This window comes from Rhinolophus sinicus, linkage group LG12 (assembly GCF_036562045.2).
Source record: "Rhinolophus sinicus isolate RSC01 linkage group LG12, ASM3656204v1, whole genome shotgun sequence".
NCBI lineage: Eukaryota > Metazoa > Chordata > Mammalia > Chiroptera > Rhinolophidae > Rhinolophus > Rhinolophus sinicus.
The window spans coordinates 11,657,724-11,681,539 of NC_133761.1; the positions used below are offsets into that span (position 1 = coordinate 11,657,724).

A 23,816-nucleotide genomic window follows, 5' to 3' on the forward strand; every position below is an offset into this window, starting at 1 on the left:
TACAAAACTGGCAAAACATTATCTTTGCGTCGATTTGAACCCCAAGAACACTCGTTGCCTTAACTAATTGTTTGAATAATTCCATTGAATTATCAAGAACTAAAGGTAACTGGGTTTGGTTGACAGCTTTTAAAATGGCTTTACCTTTTAAAGAAACTCCTCATGTTGTGTAGAGTCCTGCTGTACCCTGACCTCTGAGTCTGCGGACAATCCCAGCTACAGTAGAGGAAGCATACTGGAAAACTGCCTCCAAAATAAGCGTCACAAAAGTTTCATCCCAGATTGGACCCTTTAACCCCACCCATTAAACCTCCACTCCTGAAAGAACTCCATAAACTCCAGGCTTATTTGATGAACGTGTGCTTGTTAAAGCAAGTTGTCCTTGAATGAAAACTAAAATCCCACCAGTGGCATCTTTAGAAAACAAGGACGGTATCTGAAGGCCTCAATATCAGCATACCTCTGGGTTTCCTATTCCTTCCAGGCGTGACAGCTAATTAACCTTCAACTAAAGTTTGTTCCCCGCGACCTTCAGAGTAAATCTTGTGTCTGATTCTGCTGCACTATGTCCCTCCTTGATAACATGTGCTTCAGTGTGACTCAATGGGGGGAAACACATTTGACTACATTTCACATACTTTTCTTTATATGCACAACTGGTAAGAAAACTGGTGAGACAGTGGCTCAGTCACTTGGTATCATGTTAATGCTCAGAACACATCAGTCATACTACATTGAGTTACTTTTATTAGGGCAAGTGTGTATATATTCTGTAACATTTCACTTGCAAGCATGACTAGGGAGGTCTCTTCCTCTCTACATGGGCCGTTCCCGGGGCCTGGTCACAATATGCCACCATAGTGGGGGCAAATCACCTTCCTTTCGGGCAGGGGGCAAAGCTTCAGTGTAGGGACCACCAACCGGGGTTTCCTCCTGCAGCTGCTTAACCTGGAAGGGGTCAAGGAAGGAATGATTAGAAAAGGAGCTGACCTGCCTGTACGATCTGCTGCAGTGAAGAGTCAGCTTTGTTCCGACTGTGTCACATCACACACTGTCTGCTCCTCACTACCGAATGCATTTTCTAGATACATTGATAATTTTATACCCACACTTAAACAAAAAAATGTTCTCCTTAAAGCTTTTCCCATTAAAATAAAGCTGAGAAAGCCCCTCCCAGCCCACCTCTTCTTATTCATTAACCAAAACCATCCCAATTTCCCTTGTTATGGTCCCCCCCACCACCTCTTGCCCCCACAAAAAAACATTTTTGTGTCTCAGCTAAGTGCTCTCTAAAAGTACCACTAAGAAACCTCCATTCATGTATATTAGGGATGCTCATTTTAAAGCCTCCCCCCTCCCCCACTAGCAACCAGGACAGGAAGTAACATGAAATCACATGACAAATGTGCTCAGTTCTGCCTGATATTGCCTGACTACCCTCGGTTCCAGGGATCTCCAAGACGATGAATGTCCTAACAGAGGAGGGAACCTAAGAGGCCCACTTTTCAGGTCGATGACTTTACGAAGTTTCCTCCAGAAAAATTAATTCTGGATCATGACTTACCTGAGCCATAAGCACATGTGCTGTTTAATAATGTGGACGAGTGAGTAGGAAAAGGAGGAAGGTTTTTGTGGAGAAGAGGTCATCAGAGTGATCAACTGCAGAAAGAACCCATTGCTCTCCCCGAATAAATAAATACACCGCAAGTTTCCAAATGCTGAGACAAAAGGCCTCCACGCATGGTCAGGACTCCACGCCTCTTCTCAAAAACTTCCTTGCTTAGTCCATCTCTTGTCAACATCAAGTTCTCCCTCGCCCTAAATCTTCTCATCAGCATATATGCATCATTATTTCTCCTCTTAAAAGAAAATAATCCCTTTGCCTCCAATCCCTTAGCAAAACTTCTCAAGACTCATCTCCCCCTCCTGTCTTCTCCTCCTCGCTTTCTACTATTATCAGTGTGATTAAATCCTCCAGAAAAGGCTCTAGTCAAGACCCCCTGCGCCCTTCCTGTAGCCCAAATATTTGGACATTACTTCCAGTCCTCACTCTGTCTACCTTTTAGCAACTTTCAGCAGAGATGACTTGGCCCTAGGCAGGCCTGAAACACTTTCTGCTGGACTCTGGGCTGGACGCTCCTTGGTCTCCTTTTCCTGACCTCTACAAATGGGAGCTCCTGTGACTGTTCTTCTCTCTCTATTCTCTCTTGACAATTTCATTTCCATGGCTGTTAAAACAACCGTTCACTCACAGATTTCTATTTTAGGCTCAAATCTCTCCTCTGAGGTCCAGATTTCTACATCCAAAGTCCCTACTGACATCTGCACTTGATGTCTCACAAGACTCTCAAATTTAACATTCTTAAATTTAACATCCTTAAAACCAAACACGTGATTGTCCCTCTGACACCTGTCTATCCCATCCGCCCTGCCTCTATCGCCAAACTTCAGATACTAATGCGTATAACCTGGAACTTATTCTTGAGTCCTCCCTGTGCCTCACCCCCCACCCCACATCCAATCAATCCTCATACCGTCCACATGATCTGAATCTATTTCCCTCCATATTCACTGCATCCACCCTAGTGCTGGTTGCCATAATCTTTTGACTAAACTGCAGTAACTTCAAATTGGTCTCTCCACTCCTAACCATACCCTTTCTAATATATGCTCACATTACAGCAAGATTGAGCTTTTAAAAATGTAAATCGGACATCAAAAGATGCGTGAAGAGTGTCCAAGGTACTGGTAGAGATGAAGGTGAAGGGATAGGAGGGTATAGCAAGGTCAGGCAAAGGAATGAGAAAGGGGAGAAGCAAGATTAGAGACCAGAAAACCCAAAAGACTAGGAAACACACTGTGATCTATTTGTAAGATGGCTGTAAATGTAGAAACAAAGTATATCAGAGGCAAGGGGCCAGACTAACTTAAAACTGGACTCCGGACCTCTGTCCAGAGTGGGGAACAAAACCTAAGCTCCTTCCAGGTATCAGCCAACACGACCAGGCTATACGACAAAATGCGGGTAAGACTCACTTCTCGCTCCCAGCTTTCCCTCCGCAGTTTCTTCCACTGCTCTCTCTTGGCAAAGTAATCCGGATACATTGCCTTCTCAGAAGGATGCCAGTTATCTAAGCACCACTCAGGGACCTGTCGAGAGAGGAAATCATGGCGTCATTCCACAGGACACATTTACAGGCCAATGACAGGGCCTGCTCAGGAGACAGAAGACAAAACTCAAGGTGCATTTTTATAATCATTGCAAGTATCGGGCTGTTTCTGACACTAAACAATGACTAACAGAGGACAAGCAGGGACCAACATAAAGGGGCATGCCTTGGAGTAAAATAGCTTCAGGATGAAAAGCAGCAAGGTCAGTCCAAACAAGAACTCGCACCATTCCTCCCCTACCGCTGTTCTCTAAGTATCCCGAGTGGGCGTATGTTGTTTGGATGTATTACCTAGACTTTCTCAGAAATACTAAGCACAATACAAATCGGGTTACTTTCAGATCCAAAGGTGGGTTATCTACCAAGTAATTTAACACTTTGCTTTGCCAAAAAGATACTGCAAGACCTTGGAGCTGAATGTAGAAAGAAAAGTCTTAATGTCACCAGGGAGAGAGAAAACGGAAACCTGAAGAAAATGATCCACAACTGTCAGGAAAGAAATCTCCTAGCTGCTCCTGGAAGGGTAAGGTGGGAATTGGAGAAACAAAGTCCACCTCTCAGCAGGTGGCCGCCCGTGCAGCCTCTCCTACCTTGTAACACTCGTATCTCTCATAGGAGGTGCCTCCAGGCGAGTCAGGGAAGATGTATGGCTGAGGATGCTGGTTGTGCCAGAATTCTTCCTCTGCCTCCCTCAGCAGCTGGGTGGCCTTCACCATATCCTTTTCATTCTTGTGTTCTTCAAACCGGGCTCTCAACAAACAAGCAAAGTACCGGTACTTGTCCCTGAAACCAAAAGGATTTTGGAGATTAGGAATGATCACAATCGACTCTTCCAGGCCTGCTTAGTTTTCCATCCTTCTGAGCTCTTCTCCTGGCACGAGGTTTTTGGGATTCTGCTAAGGGGGTGGAGGCCTGGCGAATTCACACATTTGAGTAGTCACCGCACCTTGCATCGCATGTAGGTCACGAAAAAACCCTGTATGTTTTAAGACTATGTTCTAAGACGAGCCTCGGAGAGAGAGACCAAAGAAGAAATTGTGTGGGAGATGAAGGTAGTAAAAAGGACGGGATGAAGCTAAAAAGCGGAAAGCTAATGGGAAAGGTGGAAGAATGATGATATTTTGGACTTAAAAGACACCTGCGTTTTAATCCTGGCGCCACCATTTACCAGCTGGAGGGCCTTGAGCAAGTGACTCTCTACACCGGTATTTCCTCATCCATAAAATACGGCTGCACAGCCCCTAATTCCTACAGTTGTTGTGAAGACTAAAGAAAATAACGCACGGATTGTTGATTATGTTATTAGGAAGTGGTCATGAAGAAAGCTATTATTCAGTGAGCACCGGATCCAGCGTCCGTTGCTTTAACAGAAAACGCAGGCTGATGCCAGAGAAACAACTCTTCAAGGTCTCGCTGCCATGGGCGACGAAGTCTGGACTCGAAACCGGGTCTATGGGAGGGCTCTGCGGGGTGAGGGGCCGCCTTCCCACTCCGTCCCCGAAGTCCTTGAGACGCCCGGTCCCCCGGGGCTGTCAGCCGCCGTGGGGGTTCCCAGGGTCACCTCCCCGCGCCCTGGATCCCCGTCTCCCACCTGTGGATGCACCATGACTCCAGGTGTCGCAGCGCACGCTTATAAAGCCGCAACACCTTCTGCTGGTGGGTCAGGTAGGCCGCCGTCGCCAAAACCGACATGGCGGCCCGCTCACCTTCAGCGGCCGCGAGGGCGCCTGGGAAACGGCTAGGGGGCGGGGCGGCCGGAAGGGCGGGCCGACGGGCGGCCACTTCCGCTTCCGCCGGTGAGGAACCGGGACCGTAGTCATGAGTGGCTTCAAGTTTGTGGGTGAGTCGAATGTTTTCCCGGTCCTCGGGCGTTTCTGACTCCCTCGGGGCGTCGCTCGCCGCGGCCAGAGGGCCCAGGATGAGCTCTCCGGCTTTTTTGAAGGTTGAAAGGGCTTCTCAGTGGCAGGGGGCGCCGGTCATGTCCTGGTGTATGTAGGTGCTGGCTTCAAGGGTCTGCCTGTTTCTAGAAATTCGCGAGCGGTGTCGTTATGATTTATGCTCCTTATCATGTGTGTGTTGTATTCAGTGAAAAGACAAAGGGAGCAAAACCAACCCAAAAATGCTAGTCCCTGTGTTACTCTCCATCCCACGTGCACCTCCCGCGCCTTTTCCTTCTCCGTGGCGGAGAGGAGGACGGGTTTGGCCGTAGGAACCGAAGGGTAAGACTATTTACTACCAGCTCTTAGGAAAACGTGGGGGGACATTGTGAGAGCTGGGATTGGGACGCGAACGTCGCGCTGAGCTTAGTCTTACTGTGTATAGAGGGGAGCTTCTTGGCTAATTGTCCCACAGAAGTCCTGTTTTCGGGATTTGTCTGTTGGCTGTGTCGTGGTGTCTAGCTTGTTCTTTAATCTCCTGTATTTCCTGTAAACTTGAAGTTATATCTAAATGCTAAGTAAGTCTAAAACAATTTTAAATGCCCTATTTGCTGTCCCTTTGTATCCCTAGATCATAGGTGAGTGACAGTGATGTGACGTGATTCACGAAACCTGAACAGTGAGGTATCAGTTTGGAGATGCGGTTTTCTTCTCGTTGCAAACATTTTTTTTCCATTCTTACTTTGTTTTGAAAGTACTAATGTTAAAAACTCATTAGTACTGGAATTAGTTTTTAACAGTAAAGCCAGCTAAAGAAAAAAATGAATGGGAAAGAAACATTACTGACTTCTTGTAAGGTGACATGGCGTGAAATATATGAATTCCTCAATTTTCCTCCCTAATCAAAAGTGGTCATTTTCCGCTTGGCCTTTTTCCTTCTTCTGGTCATTCTCTCTCACTCATCTTCTCACTTTCTTAGTTTCTCAAGTTGTTTATTGTCCTTGGTTGGAGCTGAATAGAAATTGTCATGTAGTATTTCTTTACTTTTTTTGGTTTGCTTTTTTTAGTATATTGCGGATAGACATACTTCTGATAGGGACTTTTTAATTTAAAAGATACCATTCCTTATTATAGATCAGAACATTTTGAACAAGTTCAATAGGATTTTGACTGGCCTTTTTTTTCATGGTTGCAGCATGAGTCTTTAAGTATAAGCAGATTGACTTACATTTGGCTACTTAATTCCGCAGTCTTGGATTGGACGCGTTAACCACTTAACAGAGGTATGACAGTACAGGTGTCCTCGGCGATTAGTGGGTTTGCTTCCAGACCATCGTAATAAAGGGAGTCGTAATCTTTTTCTGGTAGAGGGTTTTGCCTTCAGTTGGTAAAACACACATCTGTGAAGCTCAATAAAATGAAGTTTGCCTGTATAGCTAATGTTGACTAAAATTCCATTTGTTATTGGCATGTTACAGGATTTATACTGTGCTCAGTGATAATAATTACATTTTACAGGGCTTTTAATTTGCACAGTGCGTTCACATTTATTTTCCAATTTGAGCCACATTTCATCCTTGGAAGGAAAAATTTTGTGCACACTCGCCTAGTGAGGAAACAGAGACTCAGAAGCCCACTGATTTGCATGAGATCATTCAGCTAATCATAATGTCAGGAATTCGGACTCCAAAGCCCATCCTCTTTCCTTAACTGCAATTCCTCCATTGTATTGTATTTCTTGGAACTTGCTCATAGATTGACTACTTTTAGAGGATCATTTTGAACTTTCTTTGGCCACTCTATATTGTTAATAATCACCCTGTAGGTGTGCTGGTGAGTAAGGGGTAAGGTAGAGAGTGGGAGGCACAGAGGCCTCCAGGATAGAGACCTTCTTAGAGGAAACAAGGGAATCACAGAAAAAGAAGACATTTGCTTCTGGGGGAGAGGAACCACTTCCTCCTACCCTCTTACATTCTATAGCTGGGCCTAAGAATTAAATAACGTGACACAGATTAACAGGAGAAAAACATATGAATTTTACTTTTTCGTGTACATGGGAGTCTTCGAAAGGAAAATGAAGACCCTCAGAAGCCCAAAAGCTTAAGTGGGAATGTGGTAAGGCAAAGGGAGGGGCTTAAATTGTGGGACAGTGACTAGGAAATAAAAGGGAAAACTAATGGAAGGTACTAGTTATTTGGAATTTGTTTGTATATATCCATTTTGGCTTTGGCTTTAAATCTGTGGTGATAAGAACGTTCTCTTCCTGGTACAGAGAGGGTACCTTTCTCATGGGAAATCTTATGACCTGCTTTTAGGTAGAAGGGGGAGATCAGAGAGCCTTTCCTCTACCTGCTAATTCTCAAGTGCCTTCAGCTCAAAATAACCAGTATGCCAAGGAATATTTTGGAGTAGCATGTTCTGAACGCCTTCGCCAAACCTGACCAGGGTGAAGCAGTGAGTCATCAAAACATAGAAAACAGCTCTAATAACTGGCTGAGGAATAAACTTCAGACATACTATATGTCATTACGAAAAGGACTTAGGGCTGTAAGTCACAAGAGATTCTCGCAGAAAAGGGAAGAAACTGGTGTCCGAACCAGTGCAGGATATCCAAAATTCCAAGGCTCGCCTGGGTCCAAAGCTGAATATAGATCTTTGAAGTGTGACCGAGGGCCTGAAGGACTGGTCCACATCGGGAAGAGGTAGATTCTACCTTGTTTCCTCGAAAATAAGAGCTAGCCAGACAATCAGCTGTAATGCATCTTTTGGAGCAAAAGTTAATATGAGACCCGGTCATATTTTACTGTAAGACCGGGTCTGATATAATACCCGATCTTATATTAATTTTTGCTTCAAAAGATGCATTAGAACTGATTGTCTGGCAAAGTCTTATTTTTGGGGAAACATGGTAAGAGGAAGTGGTATCATCTGAAATTGACCTCAGCTGGTGTCTGCCTCAGGGTAAGCACTGAAGAACATTTTAGCACCATTGCGGTTAGGGTTGAGACAAAGACTTGAAAAGGCTTCATAAATTGAACCTCCAAGCTAATCTTCAATTCACTTTTTAAATTACTGTCATATAGTTTACTTGCTAAATTTGCTTGCTTTTTCGTTTTGTTTTTCACTTCATTTTCTAGGAAAAGATTGCTTTGGAAAAATTCTCATCTCTGTGCACAATGGGGAAATAGGCAGAAGAGGTACAGACCGTTTCTGTGCTCCTAATAATGACCATCCGTTGATGGTCATTGGCCTTGCCAGATGACTAGACTGACCCCTGGCAAGGATTATTCTAGGCAGAAAGGCCTCTCCTCTCTTCCCTTGGTTTCCTTTCTCAGTCTACCCCCTTCCCTATTTAATTTCCTTTCCTTATAAAAAGGAAAGTAGATGCTGATGTCTTGTGGTCTGGGCCATTCCACTGACAAACCCCCATATTTTGGTTTTCGATGTTTGTTCACAGCCCTTTAAACGGTACCCGTTGTGAGTTCATCTCCCACCCACCATTGACATATATGCTGTTGGCCAAATATCTTTGAAGTTTTCTGCATGATGCCTTTCTCTTGCTGTTTCAAATGTCTGTAACACTCTTCCCACCATCTCTTATAATTTATCCAAACGCCCATTTATCTTGCAAGGTCTGTCTTACTGCTGAAGCAACAGAGCTCACTGAAGACCAGCTTGGCAGAAATCTAAGGAAGCATATACTAAGAAGAGGCTAAAACTCAGCAGGAAAAATGTAGGGCGTCTTTTGGTAGGCAATAGCTCCCCACCACCATGAACTTGGAGATTCTCTTAATTCTAAAAGCTAACAGGTGTATATTTTAAATAAGGACGACATTTTGTTGCCCGTGGCCATCACAGTTTACCTTCACATCTTATTATGTCCCCTGTGCCCTTGTATTCTACAGCAGCACTTCCTGAGAGTGGCATTTGATATTTTGGGTTGGATAATTCTTTGTTGTGAAAGGCTATCCTGTGCATTGTAGGATATTTAGCAGTACCCATGGCCTCAAGCCTGGATGCTAGTATCGCTCCTCTCATTGTGACAACTAGAAATGAAAATAGATATTACTATATTTTGGGTGGAGGGGTTTGGAAGAAGATAGGGGCTGCACAATGACTCTCCATTGGGAACCACTGCTCTACAGGCTCAGTGCGTTTCTTCCAGTCCTCCAGGTAGAGTGTATACCGCACACATCCGTATGCAGAAGGCCTTTTCCAGAGTTACCTCTTTTGTGAGGCTTTTCTCATCACATTGCCAAAAGTGCTGTTGCCCCTTCTTTGTGTGCCCATGTACATAATAATTATTGACAGATTCGATGTGTATAGAACTCTTACTATGTGCTGTTAACCTCAAAATACAAAGGCAAGGTAAGAGGCAACATTTATTTGCGATCAAAAAGAATCGCAATTCTGGGAAGCACTGATTCAGGTAGAAACCCAAATACTATTCTGATTAGGAGGTGAAGACAAAGGGCATTTATAAGAAAGGGAAAGGGAATCATTACATGAATAGAAGGAAGGAATTTATATTGGTGTTAATAAGCCAAAAAAGGAATTTCTATAGGTATAAATAAGCTAAGTTATTCTTTAGCAAAACACAGTGGTGCTAATTCCAAAGAATGTTTAATTTTCAGTCCGGTAGTCAGGATGTATGCTTTCCTGTTAGCTAGTAAACAGTTATTTGGAATACAGTATTATTTGGCCCAGCCCACAGATTATTTTGTGCAGTTGAAACATTCCAAAGGTCTGAGGGATAAGATGTGCAAGGCAGTTCCTCTGGATTGGTAGCTCTGACTCCATTTTGAAATGGCTCCGTTTATATTATTTTTCACACAACCATTGTGCTAGTTTCTAGGGCTACAGCAATGGAGATAAACATTTCCTGCCTCGTATTGCTTACAGTCTAGCTTATTAATCACAAATTATATTTGTAGTTGCCATGTAGACTATAAATTTCTGGAGGGTAGGGACCAAGTGTTGGCCACTAACTCCTTACATAGTACTTGGCACAGAGTTGGTGTTCATAAGTATTTGATGAATAAAGGAAACAATTCTTTCTGCATCCTCACTGGCATTACTCTAATTCAGGTTCTCTTCATTGCAAATATGAGCTTTTGCCTATTTCCAAATGAGGTGTCCTCACTCTAGTTGCTCTCTTCGAATCCTATCCTCCACAAAGACTGTAGAATGAGATGTCCAGAATACAAGTCTTACTCCTCTGCTTAAAAGCCATCATTGTTTCTTGTTGTGTCTGGTATTTTAAAGACAAGTGTCTGTAACATAGCTGAGTCTGGCCACTCCCTTCCCTACACTTTTCTCCAGCAGCTAGAAGGGCCTGTAGTTCTGCACAATCATTGTGTTGTTTCACACCATCGAGGCTTTGCTTCCACTGCTTCCTCTGCCTGCAATTTCCCCTCTTCTACTAGTTAACTCTAACTCATCCTTTAAGGTTTAGTTTAGGGGCCCTTCTTTCTGGAAGCCTCTTCTGGGAAAGCTACCAGACTAGGTTGGGTTTTCCTCTTCTGGGTCCCACAGTGTCAGTGTCTAACTGTAATATTTCTTAATTATCTTCTAATAGGTCTGCCTTCCCGATTCTACAATGAGTCTCTTACCAGCAGGAATTCTCTCGTACTCATCTTGTACTCATCTCTTACTCATCACCAGGTGTCTAGCACAGTAACTGACAAGCTGTAGGCACTCCGATTTTCTTTGAGTGAATGAACGTGTGAATGAAATTTAGTAACAGGAGCTTTTATTTAAAGTAGAACTTTCAAATATGGGCTCTTGATGATTTATCATTTTATTTTTGCTTCCCACAGATATTGGTATCAACTTGACAGATCCTATGTTCAGAGGAATATATAGGGGGGTTCAAAAGCATCAAGGTAAATGTTTCTTTTATTAAGGTAAACAGTTTCTCTATGAAGGTAAATCATTTGTCTCAAGGAGATCTTGAAAAGCATAATCCAGTCTTAAAACAGAAATATTAAAGGACTTACACATCTTGGATAAAACTGTAAACAACATGAAACACATACAAGCTATTGTTGGTAAACCGTGATCATGAATATTTATAAAGCACCTATTGTAACCAAGTGTTAATCATGCACTTCTTGTGCAGAGAAGTTTATAATTTTGAATGTAGAACTTTAAATGAACCATATGCACAAAAGCCAAACATAGTTGATGTTTAGTCTCTTAAGCAATTGAACAGTAGGGCACATAATTAAAAAATCGTGTACAGTTGAATATCAGTATGTCTAGTTTTTTGAAAGCATTTTCAGCTGGGTGACTAAATGGCAACGTGATTCAGGAGGTGGGACACTGCAGTCCATCTTCCTTGTCTGCCTTTCCCCCTTTCCAGCAAGACCTACTAGATCCTAGATACCTGTAGTATATATAGGTGGGAAGAGTAGCCAAAAGCAAAATGGCTTATATTGATCATATCCAGTTCATTTCAAAGGTTTATTATGTCAGGTGAATAAGCAGGAAATGATGGTGACAGGCTTTTAAAAGAAGAATTTCTCTAATAAACTAGCCTGTGAATATTGCCTCAGAAAATTACTATACTTGTGATTATGTAAATGCAAACAGGAAATTTGGTTTTGTGTTTCCAGATGATGTGGAATTGCACATTTCAACACGCTTAGCCGGAAGCTAATCTTACGCTGCCTCTAGGTGATACTAAGTGGAAGCTCTAAATACAGAGAATGTTTTGTAGATGAACAAGGGTAAATGTTAGCTTTTGTAAACCTTCCCTCAAAACTTACTTTTCTACTTTATTTAGAAGTTTAGGTGAAGTCTTCGTGTTACTTGCATAGTACAGTTCAAGTACAAAATTACATTCTGCTTTTCTTGCCTTTATAGCATTTAATGGATTTCATGCTTTGTAACTCTATGTATGTTTGTATATGTGTGTTTATGAAATAAATTTTATAATGAACAGTATCAGTATTACTCTAATTTATAGTAACTAGCAAAGCTGATTGCCCTACTTCGTTTTAAGTTCACTAAGTTGATTTTTTTTGTCTAAAATTTTATAGCTACTCTAGAAGTAGTAGTAATTGAATTCCAGTATATTTACTGTGATGCTTAAATATGAAATTAAGAAATAGGTCTTTATGATATAACTGTTTTATTTGCTGTCCATTTACCTCAGGCCTCTCAGAGCTCAGTAATTGCTGTTGATCTCTCCAGAAAAGTTTGTTGTTATTTAACAGTGAATTTTGGGAAAGAGCAAAAAACAAATGTCAGGGAAATTATCTTTTCTCAATGGGAATGGGAATTATAGAAATATAGCATTAACTAAAATTTACAAATAGATGTTATATCGAGTTTTGGGAGTCATTGCAGGTGTGCTCTGAAAAGCCCTAGTAAAAATAATCTTAATAATTGTCCTTTATTTTTATTTAAAAAATACAGTACCAACAAGTTTGAAATTCAAGGCAAGTGACTTAATTGTAGGGAGCAAATTCATCTTTCTTTGAACTTCCTGATTTTTGTCACTTTTTCTCCTTTTGATCAGCGGAATAAAAATACAATTAAAAGGATACCTCTTCATCTAGTTTGCTTATACAGATTTCTTTCCTTTTTTTTAAGGTTATCACTAGCTCTATTATAAGAAAGTACTCAAATATTATTAATTTGATTTTGACTTAGTAAATGTGATTCTGTAGGTAAATGGATTTTTATTTACCAAGTTTCCTTACTGAAAGCTTCATCTTTTACAGATGATTTACAGGATGTAATACAGAGGGCTGTCCAGATTGGTGTTAAAAAGGTAACATCTAGTTTTTGTTACTCTTGAGATTTTTTTAAAAACTAAATTTTGGTTAAAATACTGCAAAATAGAAGGGAAAGAACCAATGGAACAATTGACATTTTTTGATAATAGCAATATGTAATGTTAGCAAGTTAATGAAATAAAATATATCCACATATTCTGTTCAAACAGTTTAAATGACTTTGTGGGTAGTCCTCCCATATGATCAGAAGCATGGTAATGGCAAAGTCTCTTTGCAGTTGTTTTTAAACCTATCTGAATTACCAGGCTTCTCTGCAGAGGCAACTCTTACTACATTTTATAATATATTTTAGCACTTACTAGAGTTAAGCAATTATCAAAAAGACATGAATCTGTCAGCAAGTCTAGTTTTTATAGTATGAGTATACCATTTCAAACAACTGGAAGGACATTTTAATTTTTACAGTAACAATTTCATTATCAGGAAAATTCCTACTACTTTTTAGAGAGTTCTGAGCAAATGAATATTAGCTCAGTGCCAAATTCTTTGAATAGATATTTTTAAAAATTAGTATTTCTTAAAAATAGCACATTAGTACATACATGCACACAAGAAATAAGATTAAATTCCATTGTGTGGTATCAGTACACTTGGCTTCTAAGTTGAATAACTTCATTTTAAAAAGTTAGACTGCTGACTAAATGAGTTCTGCAGTCTCCAACTCTAAAATTGTATGCTATTGTAATAAAAAAGGATGAAAGTTACAACATTAATTTCTCATTGTGTAGTCATTCTCTGCTTGGTAAATCATTTTATAAAATGCTTTTCTACAAACTTGGAAATACCAAGCTCCTAAATTTTCATGTGTTAGCCATGAATAGTTTAAGCTTAACATTTCCAGTCACACACACACGGATTTAGGAAGGAAAGGACTGAAGTGAAATTTATTTGGACATGGTTCCAAATTGAAATTGAATTCAGTATCTTGCAGTTAATTGTAGTGGTTGGAAGCCAAGTTATGGCATCACAAACCTGACTTCCAACGCCAGCTTCATTCTTCCTAGCTTTGTAACCCGGCATGCTTCACCTCTGCAGACTTCAGTTTTCTTATCCATACTTGGAGAGTGATAATAGTACCTAATTAATAGAATTGTTGTGAGGGTTAAATAAAAATGGAATGCAAAGCACTTGGTACTGTATCTGTTGTATCAGGCATGAAGTGTACAATCTGTTATGTTTATGGTGGAAGCTGCCATCATCTTATCAACGTGGGAGACGAAATTATGTCCTCTAGTCTTGCCCTTAACTTTTTCATCTATTTGGAAAAGTTAGATAAACTACAAGGTAGACTTGATTAGAAACTATTTTACATAATTGAAATTCTGGATTTGGGCACCTAGTCTTGTATTAAAAAATTAAGTAGTATAAGTAAACAAAATTTTCCCAATATTTTTGTTAATATCTTATACCCTATGTTTTATAGGCAGTTGAGGATTTAATTATGGCTGTGCATTCCCTGAATAGATACTCAGTGTGTATCATGTTACAAGTTTAAGTTGCTATATGAAAATGTCTTTATCATTTGGACTTCCTCCTCTGCTTTGTATGTCTTCTCTTTAGGTGTGTACCTAGAATGAATTCTTCAGTTTAGCTCAGTGACCCTCTTGAAGTATGCTTTTAAAATGTGCGTCTTTGTGCTTCAGTCCTTTTGCAGAGGAATGTGCACTTAGGCAGCGCTGCCTCAGTAATCACCATCAACACATCGCACTTGGGTGGCATGTTCCTTTTCACAGATTTGCAAACATGGTATTCTGCCAGCCAGTGGACCCTAATGGGTGTCTCTAGAAGTATGCGTCTTTGCCAGGGGCCATGTATTTCTCTACAAAGAAGTCATCAGTACACACTATGAACCCAGTGATTCTCAAGCTCTTGGCCTCAGAACCCCTCATGCTTTTTAATATTATTGACGGCCCCAAAGAGCTTTTGTTTTATGTCGGTTTTATCTGTTCCTATGTACCATATGAGAAAGGAAAGCTGAAAAATTTTAAATGTCTATTAATTCGTTTAAAAATAACAATAAATCATCATATCACATAAAGAGCATATTTTTATGAAAAATAACTATTTTCCAAACCAAAAAATTTAGTGACATGAGTGGAATTGTTCTACATTTTTTTGCATATCTCTAATGTCTGGCTTGATAGAAGACTGCTGAATGTCGAATACTGGTTCTGCAGTCAGTCTGTCGTGATATTACACACCATGTAGCCTCTGGAATTCCTCATTGCACATGTGTCACGTGACCGAGTGACAGTGAAAAAAGCAGATAGCATCTTAGTATTACGAAAATCATTTTGATCTGATCCCGGGGGTTCCGGCACCACACTTGGAGAGCTGTTGAAATAATCGACGCTACTGAGTCACTGATTTAGATGAACAGAATTCTAAATTTAGAGAGCCTTTTATTCAGTCTTTTGCAACGTTTCAGAAGCACTGGATCTCTGTTGTCAAGAACTCATGGTCTAATAGAATAGGAAAGACAAACATGTGAATACATGTTAATAGGAAAGAGTGACGAATTCTGTGTATTGTGTGTCTGTGGGTGCACATGGAGTGGGGAAGATGGAACACTACATCAGACGTGATCTTTCAGTGGATTTTAAAGGAAGGGTGGGTGTGTGATACTCTAAGAGAGAAGAGCATTCTGGAAAAAAGCAGCAGGAAGGTATGTTTGGGAAAGTGTTACTGATACCCTGTTAAAGTGGGCTTATTTTATTTCTTTCTATTTCAGTTTATGATTACAGGCGGAAATCTACAAGACAGTAAAGATGCACTGCATTTGGCACAGACAAATGGTACCCACATATTACTTTTACCAAAAAAAAGTATGAATTAAGTTATTTTGAAGAAGTCTTTCCTGAACTGCTTCAGGTACAATACAATGGATCATGACTGTTAAAACAGCAGGAAAAGAGACTAATTTCAATGGGCTATGATTAAGATGGAAAAATTCAAAGTACCCATTGGTATATCAGATTCTTGATAAAACCCTCTCATTGTACTTAATAAGGATTATTTTAAGATTTCAGTTAATGGGAATTAAGGTCACCAGGTTAATGAGAATTAAGGTTAATGAGAATTATAAGGTTATACAATTAAACCTCAAATATGCCTGATGTGGAATTTTTGCATGTATATTATAATGTGTTTAAGATGAGTTGCTTTTTATTCTTTTTTAACTTAAGCTGTGAAAAATCATTTATTAAATATTTATTACACACACCAGATACTGTGCAAGGCCCCAGGAATGCAAGTAATAATATGATATATATTCCATGTGATACATTTTTTGTTCTACAAGGCTTAGATGCTTGCTTTATGCTCCTACATTCTGCATTTATTTGAAATCTTTTTAAAGTTTTGCAATTAAAGGAATCCTAATTATATAAAACACCTCCTTTATCTGGCATTCATTTACTTAACTCTTTGTGGGTGCCTGGGGGGCATACTTCATCTGCTAGACACTGAAGAACAAAGCATCCCATGTTATTTTTCCAAAATACCGACTGACTTATTATAAAAGCTCTTTTTTGTGACAGGATCCACTGATACTTTTTTTCAGTGATTAAGGTCATAAAGGTCGTCCTCTTCCCAGAGCTTGTGAAGTGCATAAGAATATTGTCTTCTATACTTTTTACCCCTAAACAGATGTTTTTAAAACTTCTGGGACCCCAGATGTCAGCCCTCTTCCACTCCTCTCCACATACCTGTGTCCTCTCTGCTTGAAAAACTCTGCCTCCCTTTATCTGTAAACCTCTGCATGGGAGCCCTAGGGGGGCTCCACACTTCTCCCCTGGGTCCACATGCAAGGAGCACCTTAAGCCATTCAAAAGCCCTGTTGGACTTCACATTTGTGTTCCATACGACTAAAGCTGTCAAAGTATGGCCTCCAAATACGTGAGCTTCATTTTTCTATTAGGAAAACTAATCCCCTTTCCACCTCTTTAAGTCACCCTGTGTAAGGGGAAGGAATGCATTTTAACTGTTACAGTAAATACATGGAATTGGACAGCTACATGAACAGTGAATATAAAAGATTTAAAATTAGGTTATGACATCTCATTCTCCAGGAAACTGTTTCATTTTCCATTTTACAAGGCTCAGTAAATACCAAGCTTTGGAAAGAGTTGCATTAATTATTTTTGCCAATGCATTAAGGCAGTTTTCATGTTCTACTTTGTTACGGTATTCCAAAAATTCTTACGTGATTAGCCTAATGCAGTGCTGGCCGTTTGAATAGTTGATGGCTATTGTTAAAAATCAACCAGTTCTCTCATGTATGTATATTAAATATAAATATGAAAAAAATATTTTGAAAATAATCCTAAAACATTATTTTGTGCTAGATATGTTTTTCAGTACCGTTGGATGTCATCCTACAAGATGTGATGAATTTGAAAAGAACGATCCTGATCTTTACTTAATGGAGTTGCTAAATCTTGCTGAAAACAACAAGGGGAAAGTTGTAGCAATAGGGGAATGTGGACTCGGTAAGCGCCACCCTTGCCCTATTACAGTGACCTTGAAAATAATTGATTTGTTCTGTACAAGTCACGAGTGGTAATTGATTCTTTTTTATCTTTTAAAGATTTTGACCGACTACAGTTTTGTCCCAGAGATACTCAGCTCAAGTAAGGACATTGGTTGACTTTATTGTAAAATCTTAAGAGTGGTTTTTTAAATAGTGTTTGTTTGTTTATCAGTTCAGTATGTAGTTGGATTAAGCCTCAGGATTTTTTGTTTTTCCCTTTGTATATCAAAAGTTAAGTGAAACAAATTCCATGTGTACTTACATGTAATTCATAAGGGATGGAAACATAGTTCCCACTTGATAAACTATCTAGTTTGATTTTAATGGTAGAAATAAGGGATGAGTTTCACAGAACAAAGATTTTTTTGTTATTTTTTTGTTTGCTTAATAAATGCATTCACATGTGAACCATTCCGGTGAAATTAATTAAATTGTTTTGTGGGGCGTGTGATTTAAGAGGAAGGGATATTAAAAAGAGATTATAGTATCAATCACCAAAGCTAGGAAAACATATTTTACTCTTGCTAGGCACTTTGGAACAGGAGAATCCTTTCATAGGAGCTATGTTGAGAGTGGTGGCTTCTTAAAAAACTCCAAAGTTCACAAGCCTTGGGGACTTCCTCCACACTAGTGCCGTAGTTTTTAGTTGGAGCTCCTGACATACAGGTGGGTAGTGCTACAGGCTGAAAAGAAAAATTAGGTCATAGGCTTAATTTAAGACATGAGCATTTTGAATTTCAAAAACAGTGTCTTAATTATCAAGATGATAATACATTAGAATGAGCTTCTAAAGGGTGTTAACTTAGTTATTCAATCGTTCAACATATTTATAGAGTAATATGTGCCAGAAACTGCTAGGACTCAGTAGACAAAAATATGAATAAGGTATAATATCTAGTCCCTAGAGCTATTTCAGAATAAACCACCCTCCATCTGCTTAGTTGCTTATACATGAAGGAGAGTCTGGATCAAGTTCTCTCTTAAATACCATGTAGCTCTATCATAATAGTTAATAATTAACCATCTTGTCATACGCTCATGGTTAAGCCAGTGACTTGATGGTCTGAAGGAATCTTTCGAATTATATAATACATGCCAAAAGCGTACTTGCTTCCCTCCTTCCCCGATCCAGCCACCTACACAATCCCATGTCCATCCCAGGTGAAAATGCCTGTAGTGAGGAACAGATTGACTAGTGAGTCTGTCTGTCATACCTCAGACTTCAAGTTCCAGAAGTCCTGGAGTGTGAAGGTCCGTAACCAGGTGCCATGGGATGGGCTACAGTAATGTCCTGTGGAGTCTCAGTCCTCTCATTTATATAAGCCTTTGAGAGCTGTACAGTCAGGACAGCTTACCTGCTGTGTTTTGCAGGGACGTTCCTGGGATGACCGACAGGGTCACTAAATCCCATACCTCTCCTGAATATCATGTAGGTCAGTTCATTTAACCTTAACAGTTCACATATTCATAGTTAAGTAGAAGAACACTCGTCCAGAATAGGTTCTTAGGTTAAGCTCACACATCATAATTCTTCCACTTTAGTGCTTGTTTCGGCTACGAGGAGCAACGTGAGGCAAAGACTGCAGTGTGACAATCATGGACAGTGGCAGAGTCGCTCAAGATACCTTCCTTGCCCGTGTGACTTTCCACCCAGATACGTTAATACCAATTCCAAAATGCAACGTAAATAACTTTAAACTCGATCGTTTGTGTTAAAACATTGATAGCATCAGTTCTGTTTTACTGTTTGAGGATACTTGGCCGTCTTAAGATCAGAACTTAAAACAGTATATATAGCAGGCTATAGTTTATGCTTTAACACACATGCCAATTACACAGGTGCTAATCTGTTATGCAGCGTTCCACCTCCATTCAGTAAATGGTTACCAAGTGCCTCCTCAGTATGGTTATCCTTTAAGCATACCCTGTATTTCCAGTTTCTCCTCCCAGTGCTACTCTCCTGATTGCAAGTTAGAGCTCCGTTCACTTGAATGGGAAGAATTTCCTTTGGGCATTGTTCTTGGGATGTTAAAATGTTAATGCCGTGCAGGTCTTTTTTTGTTTTTTAAATCAAACATCAGACAGAATTTCAAAGTAAATGCTTGGGGACTTAAGGGACCTCAGATATGAGAGATTAAGGCCATCTTTGCCATCAACCAGTTTAGAGGCAGGATTACCACCCTGGGGTAAGGTACACTGGTGTGACGCAGTGGCTCTTTCTGATTCGCCTCAATTCTAATTAATAAAAGCTGTCATTCTGAAGCTAAACTTTTCAAGCCTTTCTCCTTCCTTAGTTAATTGTTGACCCTAAACTATAAGAAGCAATAATACCATCAGAATCAAATTATAGCTTTGCTAAAATGAGCAAATTTTAACTTCACAAATGATTTTCATTTATGAACTAAAAAAAAAAAATCATAAATAAAAGCAGAGAAATCCCTTAACAAGTGCCAGTCCCTGCCCTTTGACTTACATTGTTATTTGTAATTACCATGGTGGGTTTTTCTTTTCCCTTTAAAGACTAATCATTTGATGTTAAATACCAGTTGTCCTCAATTTGTATCATTAGGGATCATTTTTTACCACATGGCTTCCTTATGTTACCTGTCTAGCTTGAGCACATGGACCTTTTGTAAAATTATACAGATTCTGTACACACGTTACTTGAACATCTGGTATTTTCATAAATTGTACTTTTGCCTGCTCTTGGATAGGAAAGCTAATTTCCAGGCTGATCATTAGGTTCTGTAAATCTGCAACTTGGTCATGTGGCTTTGTACACAGAATTGTGCATGAAAAAAATTCTCAGTTTACAGGGGAGAACACGAAAAGTGGAGAGTACTGCCTGCTGTGAAGCCAGATACATAGTAAGCCAGATACCAGATACCATAGTAAGCCAGAAGCCAGATACATAGTAAAGTTTACATAATGGCTGGAGCATACTTAATTGCTGACATTTGAATTACTTTAGAGGTTATGGAAATAATAGTAATGATTAAAATCTTTTTCTCCCAAGTTTCGCTAATATTTCCTACACTATGAAATTCCTACTTTAACTAAAAATACTTTTGCTTATTCTAGCCTGGCAGAATCTGAAAAGATGGTTTAAAAACCTAAACATTGGGTACTAAAGACACAGACCACCAATTTTAGGAAGACTATTTCTTTACAAAGTATATTTCTGATTTTTAAATTTAGCCTTTTCAAGAGTGCAAAGTGGTACTCCGGGAAAATAGTGCTGTACTTCAGGAGACAAGATGTAGGAAAATACTGCAAAAGAGATTTGAGTTAAACACAGAAATTGTTCCCCAAAATTTAGGGGCCTAGAAGACATAAATCCCTTAGAAAATAAGACACCTGTTGTTTGTAACTCCTGGTTTCACTTAAAACTACTTGACCATGATGTCATAAAAATGGTGGCATGAGGTGACCCTCTTGAAGTCTCCCTTGGAATTTATAACAAATTGAATAACTATAACTCCACAAAGGGCTCCCTGCACAGCAGACAGCAAGATGAAGCGGCCCACTACCGAATTCACCTAAAGGTGGGCAGATTGCCCAAGCGGGGGAGGAGGGAAGGGAGAAGTGTGGAGACGGAGCTGTGCGGCACAGGACACAGACCTAACTCAGTGCTCCGAGCTTGCTGCATCCCGGAACTACTGCAGCTGTGGGAGAGGAAAGAACTCGGACTGCCAGGGCTCCGCTTATGGCCCACAGGGCTGAGGGGACAGCATATAACACGGCTGAACCCAACGCTGACGGCAGAGACGTCGGAGCAAAGACTGAGGGAAGAAGGCTGAAAACGGTGGTTTAAGCCCTCACTGCTGAGTAGAGAACAGAAGCCTTAGGCACTGAGCCTAGCTGCCCCCTCCCTACCCTCCCAGAGCTCGCCCCGCCCCCACCTGCCTGGTGCTAGAAGCAGAACAGTAGCAGTGTCAGATCAAAAGAATAGAATATTTGCAGTTCTGAGAACTGTGGTCTGCAGACATGGACTCGCAGCCCAGCTAGTTCCAGCAAAGGGGGTGAGAGAGCCGTGGAAGCAGGACCGGCTGTGGTGGTGGTCGTTGCCATTGCTCTGGGCCACCTCTCATAACCCACCCCACCCCGTCCCCACCTATCTGGACAGATCTCTGCAGGAGTAAACAGAACTCCTGAAACATACGGGCTCTGAATCTGGTGCAGGAAGAGCTTTAGAACTTCAGAAGCTGTCCACATCCCCCCATGGAGGTGGCACCGTATGATCCAGGCGAACTGTTCATAGAGGAGAAGTCCACCTTCCAGGGAATCCCCCCTTGTGTGAGAATCTGGAATAGTGCAGAGAAAACACAGCACTATGGTGTGAGAGAGAATAAAAGGCTGCAGTCGGAGAGAAAATAAAACATTCTACCAACACATACCGGAAAACAAAAGAAAGACCTCTTCCTATCAACCTGTTTCAGAACCCACTCCTGTAGATGTCTAGGAAGAGAAATAATAAATCATTAATTGCCATGAATAACCAAGGCAACAAGACAGCTCAGAAAGAAAGTGAAAAGTCTCCAGAAAATGAACTTAAAGATATGGAAATATGCGACTTAAATGACAGAGAATTCAAGATTGCAGTTCTGAAAAAACTCAACAAGATGCAAGAAAACACAGAAAGGCAGTTTAATGAACTCAGAAGCACAACCAAAGAACAAGGTGAACATTTTACCAAAGAGATTGAAATTTTTAAAAAGAACCAAATAGGATTTCTGGAGATTAAGAACACAATATAAGAAATGAAGAATGAAATAGCCAGCTTAGGTAGTAGCGTTGACCAGATGGAGGAAAGAATCAGTGACATTGAAGATAAAAATCTGGAAATGACACGGATGGAAAAAGAAAGAGACTTGAGACTTAAAAAGAAATGAAAGAACTCTACAAGAACTTTCTGACTCCATCAGAAAGAACAATATAAGAATAATGGGCATACCAGAAAGAGAAGAAAGAAGGGAACAGAGTATACTCAAACAAATAGTTGACAAGAACTTCCCAAACTTGTGGAAAGAACTGGATCCTCGAATCCAAGAAGCAAATAGAACACCTAGTTACCTCAACCCCAACAGGTCTTCTCCAAGGCACATTGTATTGAATCCATCAAAAATTAATGACAAAGAATCCTCAAGGCAGCCAGGGAAAAGAAGATGGTAACCTACAAAGGAAAGCCCATTAGATTATCATCAGATTTTTCAGCAGAAACTCTACAAGCCAGGAGGGAGTGGAGTCAAATATTCAAACTATTGAAAGAAAAATTATGAGCCAAAAAGAACATATCCAGCAAAGATATCCTTTAGATATGAAGGAGGAATAAAGACCTTTCCAGACATACAGAAGCTGAGGGAATTTTCTAACATACGACCTGCACTACAAGAAATACTGAAGGAGGCTATTTGACCAGCATAAATAGGGATAATTTGTGACAACCGAAACATAAAAGAGGGGAGAGTAAAGGCCTGAACCGGACTATAGGAATGGAGAAAGTAAGCATGCTGAAGAAAATGGAATACTCTAAATATGAAACTTTCTTTTACATAAACTTAATGGTAACCACTCAAAAAAAAAAAAAAAAAATCCAGAACTGAAACATACAACTTAATAAAAGAAGAAACAGAGGGAAAGATCATAAAATGCCACTACACAGAAATAATAACAAAAAGGCAAAGAACAATGGAGACACAATCTTACTAGAAAACCAAAGATAGAATGATAGGAAATCCTCACATATCAATAATCACCCTGAATGTAAATCGACTGAACTCACCAATTAAAAGGCACAGAGTAGCAGATTGGATCAAAAAATTAAACCCAACCGAATGCTGCCTCCAAGAGGCACATCTCAGCTATAAGGACAAACGTAGACTCAAAGTGAAAGGGTGGAAATTGACACTCTGAGCAAATGGTATCCAGAGAAAATCATGTGTATCCGTACTGATACCAGATGAATCAGACTTCAGGATAAAAAAAAAAAAAGTAACGAGACAAAGATGGACATTTCATAATAATAAAGGGGACTATACAAGAAGAAGACATAACAGTTATCAATATTTATGCCCCCAATCAGGGAGCACCGAAATATACCAAGCAACTACTAACAGAACTAAAGGGAAAAATTGACGAAAACAATTACAGTAGGGCACCTAAATACATCATTGACAGCTATAGATAGCTCATGCAAACAGAAAATAAAGAAATAGCAGCCCTAAATGACATTAGATGAAATGGACATAATTGACATTTATAGAGCACTTCATTCTAGAACATCAGACTATACATTTTTTTCTAGTGTACATGGAACGTTCTCAAGGATAGACCATATATAGGGACATAAAACTAGCCTCAGCAAATTTAAGAAGATTGAAATCATACCAAGCATATTCGCTGATCACAAGGCTTTGAAATTGGATATCAACTG

General features: G+C 40.0%; 2 protein-coding genes across 11 annotated transcripts in view; one reads left to right on the forward strand and one right to left on the reverse strand.

Moving 5' to 3' along the window:
- Positions 1 to 724: 724 nt before the first annotated feature.
- Positions 725 to 4,894, reverse strand: NDUFB9 (NADH:ubiquinone oxidoreductase subunit B9). The gene is made up of 4 exons (XM_019722702.2): positions 4,762 to 4,894; positions 3,761 to 3,953; positions 3,037 to 3,150; positions 725 to 948 (listed from the first exon to the last, which is right to left on the reverse strand). Exons 1-4 carry the CDS (start codon positions 4,860 to 4,862, stop codon positions 817 to 819), a joined length of 540 nt encoding a protein of 179 aa, XP_019578261.1. The 5' UTR covers positions 4,863 to 4,894; the 3' UTR covers positions 725 to 816.
- Positions 4,895 to 4,941: 47 nt separating this feature from the next.
- Positions 4,942 to 23,816, forward strand: part of TATDN1 (TatD DNase domain containing 1) — a 33,162-nt gene continuing 14,287 nt past the window's right edge. For 4 of the 10 annotated variants that reach the window (XR_012490617.1, XM_019721936.2, XM_074316256.1 and 1 more), the window contains exons 1-6: positions 4,942 to 5,010; positions 10,867 to 10,932; positions 12,778 to 12,827; positions 15,584 to 15,647; positions 17,199 to 17,342; positions 17,441 to 17,483. Coding sequence is in view for 8 of the 10 variants with exons in the window: in XM_019721936.2 (XP_019577495.1) it covers positions 4,989 to 5,010; positions 10,867 to 10,932; positions 12,778 to 12,827; positions 15,584 to 15,647; positions 17,199 to 17,342; positions 17,441 to 17,483 (389 nt within the window). In the remaining 2 variants the exon portion in view is untranslated. Of the gene's footprint in view, positions 5,011 to 5,271; positions 5,390 to 10,866; positions 10,933 to 11,664; positions 11,779 to 12,777; positions 12,828 to 15,583; positions 15,724 to 17,198; positions 17,343 to 17,440; positions 17,484 to 18,925; positions 19,067 to 23,816 lie in introns of those variants that run through there. The other 6 variants (XM_074316262.1, XM_074316257.1, XM_019722085.2 and 3 more) reach the window with 6 other exon arrangements.

Bases quoted from the DNA above. Each gene is read 5' to 3' on its own strand.
- NDUFB9 (XM_019722702.2), bottom strand. From the start codon at position 4,862: ATGTCGGTTTTGGCGACGGCGGCCTACCTGACCCACCAGCAGAAGGTG. The intron at 3,954-4,761 runs GTGGGAGACGGG...TTTTGGTTTCAG, and splicing joins GAGTCATGGTGCATCCACAG to GGACAAGTACCGGTACTTTG. The intron at 949-3,036 runs GTGAGTCTTACC...GACCCCTTCCAG, and splicing joins GGGAAAGCTGGGAGCGAGAA to GTTAAGCAGCTGCAGGAGGA.